Source organism: Quercus suber, unplaced genomic scaffold, assembly GCF_002906115.3.
Source record: "Quercus suber isolate HL8 unplaced genomic scaffold, Cork oak 2.0 scaffold_399, whole genome shotgun sequence".
Lineage (NCBI taxonomy): Eukaryota > Viridiplantae > Streptophyta > Magnoliopsida > Fagales > Fagaceae > Quercus > Quercus suber.
Window position 1 is genome coordinate 229,220 of NW_027069850.1, and position 12,452 is coordinate 241,671.

Below are 12,452 nucleotides of genomic sequence, written 5' to 3' on the forward strand. Positions count from 1 at the left end.
TGTCGCATCAAGATACAGATTTTGCCCATGTGCTTCCCAGGTGGTCACAAAAAAAGGCCCAGCTAGCAGAAGCAATGTGTCTAAAATAATTTCAAATATCTAATACCTAATAACAAGTACTACCAACCACTAACCACCGCCAATGATCTATATTGTAACATGCGCAAAGTAAACATAGATTTTGAGGAGGGACATATGCATGCCATTTTAGATCATAAAGTCACATAAATTAAACAACTGAATATATGGCCATGTATAGCAAACCACACCACATAAATAAGCTTATCTATGGATCATTCATCATATCATTTTTGTTTTTTCTCATCTCAATTATTTAAATTAACAATACAGACATATTACATATTTTTAAATTTGGATCTTTCCCTCTCTCTCCCTCTAGTTGTGTCACCCCCACAAACCCACCCAAAAAAAAGTTTAAGCTCTAATAATTCCAACGAGCAATATGCCATAATTAAAACTTAAATTAAAAAAAAAACAAAAAAAAAAACAAATCGTTCATAATAATCATTTCTCTATTGTAGTAGTAGTACTCTCTTGTTTCTCATCATTTCCTTTCTTGCAATCACTCTCTTCTTCTTTCTCAAACTCACACCCTTCTTTAGGACTCTCCAATGCCCTCTTTTCTTGCTCCTCTTCCAAATACTCTGAACCCTTCTCTCTCAAACTCACCATATTCTTCTCACTAATCCTCTTTGCTCTCACTTTCAAAGCCTCCAACAATTCCTTCACTGCTTTCCTTTTATCCCTCCTATTCTTAATCAAAACCTCACTAACATCAGCAGGAGTCATCTCAGCCTTATCAACCACACCTTCCAATTCCTTCAAAACCACACCATCCAAATCACTCTCATTCAACCCCAAATAATTCTTCAAAAGTATCTTCAATGCCGGGAAAGAACAATAATTCATGAAAATATGCATATCCATCCTTCCACTCCTTAACAATGCCGGGTCAAGCTTCTCAATGTGATTAGTAGTAAACACAAAAATTCTCTCACTCCCACAACATGACCATAACCCATCAGTAAAATTCAACAACCCTGAAAGCGTAATGCTTGTATTCCCACCATCCTCACCACCACCACCACCACCACCGCGCATTTCACCCATATCGCCATAACTACTCCTAATAACATTAGTACTAACATTATTACTCTTAGCTCTATTCGATAAAGTCAGTGAGCAATCAATATCTTCGATCACAATAATAGACTTAGAACTAGTCTTCATCAACAATTTTCTCAGCTCAGAATTAGTATGCACCTCAGTCAGCTCCAAATCATAAATGTCATAACCAAGATAATTAGCCATAGCAGCAATCATGCTAGACTTTCCAGTCCCAGGTGGACCAAAAAGAAGGTACCCTCTTTTCCAAGCTCGCCCTGTTTTCTGATAAAAACCTTGACCATTCGCAAAATCCTTAAGATCATCCATGATCTCCTGCTTTTTTGTAGGATCCATGGCTAAAGTATCGAATGTGCTTGGATGTTTAAACGGTACGGACTCCCAAGGATGGCCTCTCGAGTCCAACGAACCACCTCTCGAGTTAGTATACAAAAGACGATCCTGGTTTTTTCTTCGAATGTCGTTGGCTTTTTCCATGATGTAGTCCATGTAAGAATCGAGAATGAGAGACTTGTCTCGCTTCCTGATTCGAAGAGTGAACCCACGTTTCTCTTCCGGTAGTGGTCGCCATGAGAAGGTTTGGGATTGTCTTTGAGTGACAACGTGTTCCCAGAGAACTGAGATGCCATTGAAAGTGTCGACTATGCTGTCATTGTTGGAGAGTCCAAAGGTGATGGCGCTTGAGTTGAGTGCGCGTGTGAGGCTGAGTCTACTGCCAGTGATGGAGACTGATGAGCTTAAGTAGAGTTGGACAGCGTTGTAGAGCTCGTTTGTGTTGACACCGTCGATCTCTGTTATGTCAAAGTAGCAGTGGGAGGAGAACAAGTGGAACATTCGGTTGAAGAGTTTGACAGTGGCGAAACGGAGTTCAGGTGGGAACACTACTTGGAGGAGGCTTTGGCAAAAGGCCAAAACGCCAAGAAGGGAAGCCAAGGAGGTCCAATATTCCTTCATTTTCTACTTATTTTGTTTTTGGTTTTGGGAATGGTTTTTTGGATGTATATGGATGAGAAAGATTGGTTTTTGTTGGGTATAGCGTGGCTTTTGAGGACAAAGATATAGAGTTGTATGGGTTCTAGCAAATGGGTGTTGAGAAAAATTGGTTTTTGAGTAGGTGATGTGCGGCTTTGAGGACAAGGAATTAGAGTTGAATAGGATTTAGCAAGTGGGTGTTGAGAAAGATTGGTTTTTGAGTAGGTGTGATGTGGTTTTGAGGACAAAGGGTTAGAGTTTTATAGGTTTTAGCAAATGGGTGTTGGAGAATATGGTCATCTGGGGGGGAATAAAGGTGAAGTGAAAAGCTTAGAAAGAGAAAAGGAAATTGGAGATGGGCAGGATTGGCTGGCTAGAGAGAGAAAGAGGGGGGGTTATAAGTAAGTACAAGGAAAACAGAAAAAGATGAAGGGAAAATAAAACAAAAAAGGATTTTGGAGCTTTTGAGTTGGGAGGGGATGGGGCCTATTGGGTATTGGGTTGGGGTTGGATACAGAGGTTTTTGTTGGACCCTTTATTGAGTTTTTTCCTCTGTACTATTATGGACGTTTTGAACAAGTTGCTTGCTTTGCTTGGTTGCTATTTGTTAATGAATGAAGGACAGAGGAGGATTGTGAAATGAGAGGAGATGATATATTTCAAGATCTGGGAGGAAAAGGACAATGAATGGGGTTAAAAAGAGGATTTTGTTACTACTGCTGAGCTACAGAGAGTAGCTGGAAACAATTATACACACATACACAAGGGAAAACAAAAAAAAAAAACAAAAAACCCCACTTTGAGTGAACATATAAACAAAGCAGTGTGTGTGTGTCAACAATCTAAGAACACTGACAGGGATTTGTCATGTGAATTTTGCAGATTGTATATCCCAACAAAATCATTTACCAACTTAAACAGACAAAACTAACAGATGAGAGGGTAAAAACAGAAGGAATATTAGCTAAGCATGGATGAAAGGTAATAATAGGTCCCACTTTAACCCTTTTTTTTTTTGCTTACCTGTCAAACATATAATTTCTAAATTCAAACATTTGAAGATTGAAAAAAAAAATGTGTTCAGATTTCTTATTTCCAGATCCTTGGTTTTATTTATCGGTTATTGCAACCCGTATCAACCAAGTTGCGTCATTTAGTTGATAAAATCTTAGAAGATTGACAACGCTTTTTGGGATAAATTTTTCTACTTCCTTTGTTTGAGGCAATTCTTGTGGCTTTTTTTAAAGCTGGGAATGGGATAGTACAGGTGTCCCATTCTTAATGGTCCCATCCCATGGTGCTGACCCCTCATGTTGTAGAACCCCATCAATGTAGGCTTGTTATGATGGCACTGTTCACAAGGGTCTGGTCCTGTCTGAATCTGATACGTATGAGGCAGATCAATTAATGACCTTAGTTTTTTCTATTAATTTTTCTGAAGCCAAATCCATAATAAAATAGTTTTTAATTGAATGAACCATTTTTAAAAAAATTTAATAGGAGTACTAAAATATATAAAATTGTTAAAAAATCAGTTATTTATTTATTTATTTGATTGACGGGTTTCTTTAATAAATCATTCCAAAAAAATTAGATACCATATTTATAGAAAATATAAAAAAATCTATCAAAAAATGAGTTTCTTTTTTCTTTTTTCTTTTCTTATCAAAAAATGAGTATTTTCTAAACTAATGTGTTTAACTTTAAAGCATAAGTTAATAAATTTCTATTTTTTTTCTAAAATATTTCTTAAATCAATACCCACACTCATAGTTAACTTTTCTTTTTGTTACACAAAGGCAAATATTTATGATGATGATAATTAATTAAGAGGTATAAATAATTAGTATAACCACTATAGCGTTTAATGAGATGCTATTGCCAAAAGTACAAACAGAGACATGGTCACATTTGTTGATAAAATTCTTTTATTCTTCTCCAAAATATTTCTTAAACAAATGCCTTTATTCACAATTAACCTTTTCCTTTAATAGAAAGAGGTAGATTATTTTTTTTTTGAGATAGTTTTAACCTATGACGTATGTTTTAATGATAACTTTTTATTATCAGACCAAGACACTAATCAATTTTTAGTATAAGTGAAAATTGAAACTCAAATTTCTTATGCAACTATAAAAAATTTTATTAATTAAACTAATTAAAACCTTAAACATTTATGACGATGATTAATTAAGAGGGAGAATCACGACGGCATTCAATTAGATGCTATTCCATAAATACAAAAAAAGAGATAAGGAATTTATATAAATAAATAAATAAATAAAAATTTAACATGCTGCCTGGGACAGCGTGCTGCATATTGCTTGGGCTGAACTTCTGAATTACTATTATTTTTCTCATTAAAGAAAGGTCAGAGCTATTATTTGGATCAGACAGGGGCCCATTTGAAAAGAAGGCCTAATTATGCACTGTCAAAATGAATTATGAAGTAAACCAATTTGTTTACCAACTTGTGGAGGTTGAAATTACATGAAGTTTGAATGGAAGACAATGTATAAAGTCAATCAAATCATTTCATACAAAAAAGAAAAGTAAAACTATAGTTCAAGAGTTCCAGACGTAAATAGTCTTTCATTCAAAGTCAGATGCCAAAATTTTTATAAATTTTCTTTTTAAAAGAAAAAATTCCATGTACCAATATTACACGAAGGAGTTCAAGAGTTCTAGTAATAGTTTATGTGATAATGATATATTTGATATTTCATTTATGTAGTTGGAACTCGCTTCTCATTCCTCCAATATTTATTTATACATAAAAAAAAATATTAAGTATATCTAATATTGTACTCAATTTTTTAATTTGATGATTAAAACAAGGAGATTTGTATCTTAGTTCTCTATTTAAAGGAGAATAGGTAATTTTATTGACTTACAAGTCTCTTAGCATAGAGATATCCAATTTCAAATTCAATTAATTGAGATTGAATCGTAATTTATGGTTTAAAGATGAAACATTGGAACAATTAGATATGATAATGTATTTTCAATGGCACCTCTCTCTCTCTCTCCTTTTGTCTAAAGTTTTGTAGCTCAATTGATCAAATTATACCAAAAAAAAAAAAATTAAATATGAAAAAAGGTCTTTTACTTGTTTTTTGATAAATTATTACAACAAGTAAGACATAAAATATTTGAACTCTATTTCCTCTTATAAAAAAATACTAGTTAATGTCATTGAGTTAGATGACTCTCTTAACTAATTTCAAGTGGGTTCTAGTTAAGTTAATTGGTAAAATTTCTGATAGTTGAATAAGAGATTTGGAGTTCAATCACCACCTACACCAAAAACTGATTAGTGTCTTGATCTAATAATAAAGAGCTATCATCAGAAGCGAATGTCATAGACTGAAACTCTCTCAAAATTTTTTTTTTTCAAAGCTAATTCAATTGAGATTGAATCATAGAATGTGGTTAATTATGAAAAGTTATAAAAAATATATATATGAAATATTGGTAGAACAATTACATATGATAGTCTAATATCCATGGCACTAAATATTTTGTCTCTCTCACAAAATTTTTATAATCTCTTAATCAATATAAAATTCAATTAAATTGAGATTGAATCATAATAATACAATTTATTATATAGGAAAGTATGGCAATTTTTTTTATTACTAAGCTAAATCATTATAAGTAAAAAGAAACAAATTTATATATCTATATCTATATATATAATAATAGGTGAAGCAGAGAGAGTGTAAAATTGAATTCTAAATTAGAACTCTAATTATGTGCCACGTGTACACACCAATTTCAATCAATTAACGCTATGCTCTTTTTGGAGTCAAATTTTGCTTCATATTTACCATGTTACTTTTAAATATTTGTGCAAATGTGTTATTAACATCGAAAACCAAAAAGACCATATTAATTACAATCATTTTTATTTGACTTTTTTTAGACCGATGAAATGCACCAATTTTGGAAAAGAAGTGGCGCATAGATGCACGCATGGATGGAATTATGGAAAAGAGGTCTACAATTCTTATTTTCCTTTCCAAAGGAGGTGCATTTCAAAGGGTTATTCATTGATTACAATCATTTTCTCTTTATGGATAAGAATTGCACCGATTTGTAATTAATGTGGATAAGAATTGTAGAATTCTTTTAAAAAGAATTGCATCAATTTCTCTTATTTTATTTATTTATTTATTTATTTTTGGCTAAATACAATTCTTATTTTCTTTTCCAAAGGAGGTGCATTTCAAAGGGTTATTCATTAATTACAATCATTTTCTCTTTATGGATAAGAATTGCTCCAATCTATATATCTATATATTTATATATATAATAATAGGTGAAGCAGAGAGAAACTCAAATTAGAATTCCTAATTAGAATTCTAATTTTGTGCCATGTGTCTAGAATCTGAAATTGAAATTAAAATTTGCATCATGTGGCTAAATGTATGTGGGCTCATTCTCATTAAAACCACTTCTATGTATCAGGTCAAGTGAGTTACTATGGTAATTAAGTTTTTTCTTAATTTTGCAGTCAAACGTGAAAACCAAAGAGATTAATATTGGTGATAAGAACTTGGTTTGGGTACATTGCATAATTTCCAAAAAGATAGCAAAGCCAGAGTTTGCATCTTTGTTATAAATTGCTTACAAAGTTTGCATCTTTACATTTGCACTGAGTTTCGGATTAAAGTGCTTTCTTCTTCGTTCTGATACCGAGTTTTGTTTACTATTCACTTACAAAGTTTGCATTTTTACATTTGTTATAAATTGCTAATATGTGATTAGATGCACATTATGTCTAAAATTCACTATCCTTATATTTGGCTTTTTGTTCAGGTTTGACACTTATAACAATGAAGAAAGCACTGCTGTGAACCGATGGATGATACTTTTTACAGGCTGCAAAGGAACTTAGTGATCAATGGAATCTCACGTGAATTGGAGAGGACGCGGCTGTAGATGTCTGGATGGCAAATGTGATTCACTATGTTTTTAAAATTTTCAGTGAAGGTAAATGTTATGAATAATGTAAATTTTCCGGAGAGAGATTTATTATTCCATATTTATGCAAGTTTGGTTACCTTCTTGGAGTGGATCACTCCACCCTGTCTTTCTACTGTAATTTTTTATTCAAATTGTTACAATTTAATCCAAAATTTTATTTGAATTTTTCTATTGTTATTACTATCATATATTATCATTCAAATTGTTCAATTAGGATCTGAAATTGGAGTCCAATTTTACTATATACGTGTACAATCTAATTATTTTTTATTTTGCTGTCATGTGCAGAAGCCAAAGGGATGAAATTAATAACACATTAAACACTTATACTTTGGGAATCGGTAGTACTAATCTAAATCCATTGGACCTGTTTCGTGATAATACAACTATGAAGGATGTATAAAAATACGCACAAACCTCTCTATAAAAAGAGATTGGAGAGAATTTTTTTTATTAGCCATGGAACTTCAGACGTTTTTTCTTCACACAAATGGCTATTATGTTACAAAATGACCCATCGTAAAACTACAAAATGAGTACAACTCTGAGGTTTTTTTTTTTTTTTTTTTTTTTAATTAAAAATTTTTTAAGCTACGAAAATTTCAATCACCAATAGAGATTGAAGATTCAAAAGCGTGAATGAATCTTTTGGATAAACATTGTCACCAAGGTACATTTTTCTGTGTAAAATATATATACTGCTAAGTTTTTTTAATGAAATTTTCTGGTTAATAATATGAATTTAGACTTAACTGAGTCTTTTAAACATAAATAAACTCATGATTAATAATATATTCATTCACGTGCGGTAGCACGGGGCTACATACTAGTATATAATAATAGGTAAAGCTGAGAGAAAATTCAATTAGATTTTAAATTAGAATTCAATTAGAGTCTAATTTTGTGTCATGTGTCTCATTTGATCTAAGTTTTTAAATTTTTATGTTAAGTGAGTTAATTTAATGAAAAAATTAGATTTCAATTAGAGTTTAATTTTGCGACATGTGTTCCGTCTAATCTAAATTTTTTTTTAAAAATTTTTGTACCAAATGAATTAATTTAGTGTAAAAAACGAGGAGTCCAATATAAGTAAATCATATAAAATAAAAAAAAAACATAATTTTTGAATGATTTTATATTTAAGAGCCTTTTTCTTTGTAGAAAAAAAAAAAAAAATTCAAGTTTATAAGTTACCTATATATATTAATAAGTAAAGATGAGAGAAAATCCAATTAGATTTTAAATTGAAATTCAATTAAAGTTTAATTTTGCGCCACGTGTCCCATCTAATCAAAATTTATAAAATTTTGAACCAAGTTAGTTAGTTTAGTGTAAAAATTAGATTTCAATTAGAGTTTAATTTTACGACACGAGTTCTATCTAATCAAAAAATTTTATTTTTTGTGCTAAATGAGTTAATTTATAGTAGAAAATGGCGAGTTCAATATAAATAAATCATAAGAAACATAATCATATATCTAACACTATATATAAAATTAGAAAAAGAAAAAATTTAAATAATTTTATATTTATGAGCCTTTTCTTATAACTAAAAACAATTTATTTGGCCAAAAATTTATATATATATATATATATAATAGGTAATTTGAGTTTCTCGAGCCATGGAACCTTGAAAAACGAGCATGGACAATCTCATTTTGGGTTTTGCATAAATGAAATCTCGAGCCAAATATTATATACGAAGAATATCCATAAGAAATTACTACTAATTATGTAAAAAACAAGTTAAAGTTTTAAAAGATATCAGGTGCTGAGAACTGAACCGATAAAGAATCAATCTCTATTATATCGTCCTCTTATTTATTTTGTTTGGTACTTACTACTTAGAACTTAGAAGTGACTATTGGGTTTCAAAAAAAGAAGAAGTGACTATTGGTGAGAGAGGATCTGAGACCCAGAATAGTAAAGGCCCTATGCTCTATAGCCTATATAGCTATGCCATAGTCCTCCTTTGCATGGTTTTTATTTTATAATTTTGGCGTGTATATATTTATAAAAGAAGATTTTTTTAAATCAATTTAAAAAAAATTTATGAAAAAAAGGAAAAAAAGTAATTAATTTTTTTTATTTTTTTTAATTTTCTTAAAATAAATTATTAATACGTGTTCGAAGAGGATACCAAATTATATATATATATATATAAATAGTAAGTTTAGTGTTACAAATTTTTTCACAACTTTGCTACGACTTGTGATTAGTGAAAATAAAATAGTAAATTCATATAGTTTCATAATTTCATCACTTACAAAACACCATATAATAAAATTGTGGTAAAATTATAAAAAATTTTGTGACATTAAACTTAATCATATAAATATATAGTTTAATGTAAAAGAGAATCATTTTGGGGCTTGTTTCTCTGACTCTTTATACATGCATTATTTGGTCACCCGCATGCGGCATGCCCAATAACTCAACTACCCACTTACAAGAAAGACTCACCCATTACGTAAAAGCATTTAAAAATCTCTATCTCTGTCTCTATCTCTTTCTATCTTTGTTTTTTAGCTTCAGAATCTGTATGGCCGTACAAATTCCAAGCTCACGTAAACCAAGCGATAGTTTCAATATTGTATATGCACAGACTGCCCAGTAATAACTCAGCAAAGATCCCACAGGCTTGACCGTACAACTCCCTGTCTACGCGTAAACGCAACAACAACAACAACAGTTACGATAAAACTGTGTCATGTTTTGCAGGTCACCATTTGGTTCTGTTCTAATTCTGTGCACTTCTGCATTTACTGCTCATTTGTGTACTGCCACGGTGAAAATTATATGAAATTTACTACCGTATCTTTAATGTAATAGTCACTCTAAAAGTATAAGTGTTTGTAAAATGTGGAAGATAAGGGTCGGAGTTCAAATCTTCAAAAAGGAGTTTTACATACATATATATACTTAAATTAGACTATAGTAAAATTTTTATCTTGTATAAAAAATTATATGAAATTTGGATTTGAGTAATTAATAATAATTTTTTTTATTACTGTTAATATGATTTAATATGATATATTGTTTTACTTTTACCATGGATGAGTTAAGCCAATTCCAATTTTTTACTTTTTTTTAGCGCATGAGGTATCATAGGGCATGGCTTCGAGTTCTAGAGGAGTAGGGGTATGGTATTTATGTAATAATATTTCTAATTTGTTAAAAAAAATATGATTGTTTTATTATAAAAATGATGTCAAATGATAAATTCGTAGGAAAATGATGTCAATTTACAACAAATAAATTATGTAATCATTAACAACAAATTATGAACAGTGAAGTGTCACATTACGCGAAAAATAAACGTTGTCATAGGGGAATAAAAAAGGCAATGACTAGAAAATGATATGCAGCTATGGTGGAAGGTGTGGAATTGGAAACAGTATGAAAGCAACGGGAAGACACGAGTGATAATGTCTCTCCCATTTTCATACTCAACTTTTCTCATGAAATATGCACATTTTACTTATGGGGGTGAGGCTATGACTACAGGAAGAAGATAGAGTACAATGTGCATGACCAGTAATCTCTCTACCCCCAAATAAAAATCATATCTGTATTTAAAGATCCTTAAGTTAAAAGAACCATTACTAGAACAGTTTCTTATTTATTTATTTATTTTTGTTATACCCATCCTCAACTTTATACACACAAGGAAAATCCCACTTGAGTGAAGACATAAACAAAGTAGTGTGTCAACACTCAACAGTCTAAGAACACTGACAGGGATTTGTCACGTGAATTTGCAGATTTGATATCCAAGAAAATCATTTACCAACTTAAACAGACAAAATAACAGATGAAAAAGCAAAAACAAAAGCAAAGTTAGCTAAGCATAGATGGAAGGTTATGATTAGTTTTACCGATAGATTATAGAAATGCAGTGTTTATCTTTTAAACTAGTTGGAATTTAGATGTGGACAGTACATAAAGAGACTAGAGACTAGTCCTGTTTCCCAAATAGAAATGATGATTAACTACTTTTAACTTAAGAGGTCTAAGTTTTCCTTTTCGGGAAAACTTCATATTCTCATTTCTATTAATGAAAATAGAGAAAAGAAGAGAATTATCTAGAAAAATTAAACAAACTTCATCAATTACTCGATTGTTATACCCAAGCTTGTAACACATGGATCCCATGTGCTACCATAGAAAGAGTTTTGTTTTGTTTTCTTCCATCTTTTTTTCTTTGGTGTAATGAGCAAAATACATTACTAATAAATAGTAAATTTACAGGTTAAATGGCACTTCAACCTTTTCTTCTGACCAATGGCTTCTAGGTAACATGACAAATTAGCAGTTCCTTACAATTCGCGATAGAACAACTAAGTAGCCACCACTCTATCCATAGGGGAGACAATGATGTTCACTAGTGTCCTATCAGAACAACTACGTAGTTATGCACTTATTTCTGTTTCGGCTATGCCTATCCAGAATGCATATGTAATTGATGGTTTTGTTGGCTATATGACTGTGATTAAAGGATCGCAAGGTTGGTATTTACACTTACCAATATGTAAAGTTAATTGGTCCAGAAGCGCCATGAAATGAAGCATTAACATTATTGCAGCAAATTAAAACTTCAACGGAGAAATCAACTACTTACTAATATGTATGCCATGCCCCACAACTAGAGACAAATTTCGTGTTAAATGCATGTACTTGGCTTTCATAAATTCCACCAACTGAAATCAATTCATTACAATAAGTTCCAGCTATTGATATGTCTGAAATTCATGTAGTAGCTGATGCGTGACGATAACAAGAGGATCATGTAGGTCAATTATATAGTTCTGTCAACATTCTCTAATTAGAATACACTGATGGAAAAACAAATTTGCAGACAAATTTAACTTTGATCCCCTCATATTTGGTGTTTCTATGCATGCCAAAGATGCAAGCTCCGTTATAAACATAGATCCACACATGGGGCTTCCATATATGCATGCCAAAAATGAAAGCTCCATTTGCTGGCTTATCTATATTCTTTATATTTTCCATTACAGGTTTGGCAAAATAGAAAACGCATTGTTAAGCAGGCTTTAAGATAAAAGATATTGGTGTGTTTAGTTGTTTATTAAGGGTGACTTTGGTTCAGCCTTTTACTTTTGGGCTTTTTGAAAAAGTAGTTATTTGCCAATTCGGGCTTTTTGAAAAAGTAGTTATTTGTTGATTCAGAGATGTAACGCAAAAATGCACATTTTCATGCCTACGGACTGTGATTTCAAAATTTTACCAAATGCCCTGTGGGCATGTTTTCGAATTGTCAATGTGATTCTGGCCCAAAAAGCTTTTAAACTAGACGGGCACTATGAAGTATAGGAAACATT

General features: G+C 31.4%; 1 protein-coding gene across 1 annotated transcript; it reads right to left on the minus strand.

Moving 5' to 3' along the window:
- Positions 1-282: 282 nt before the first annotated feature.
- Positions 283-2,804, minus strand: LOC112025326 (AAA-ATPase At5g57480). Its single transcript, XM_024057978.2, has one exon. It carries the CDS (start codon positions 2,098-2,100, stop codon positions 526-528), a length of 1,575 nt encoding a protein of 524 aa, XP_023913746.1. The 5' UTR covers positions 2,101-2,804; the 3' UTR covers positions 283-525.
- Positions 2,805-12,452: the final 9,648 nt, after the last annotated feature.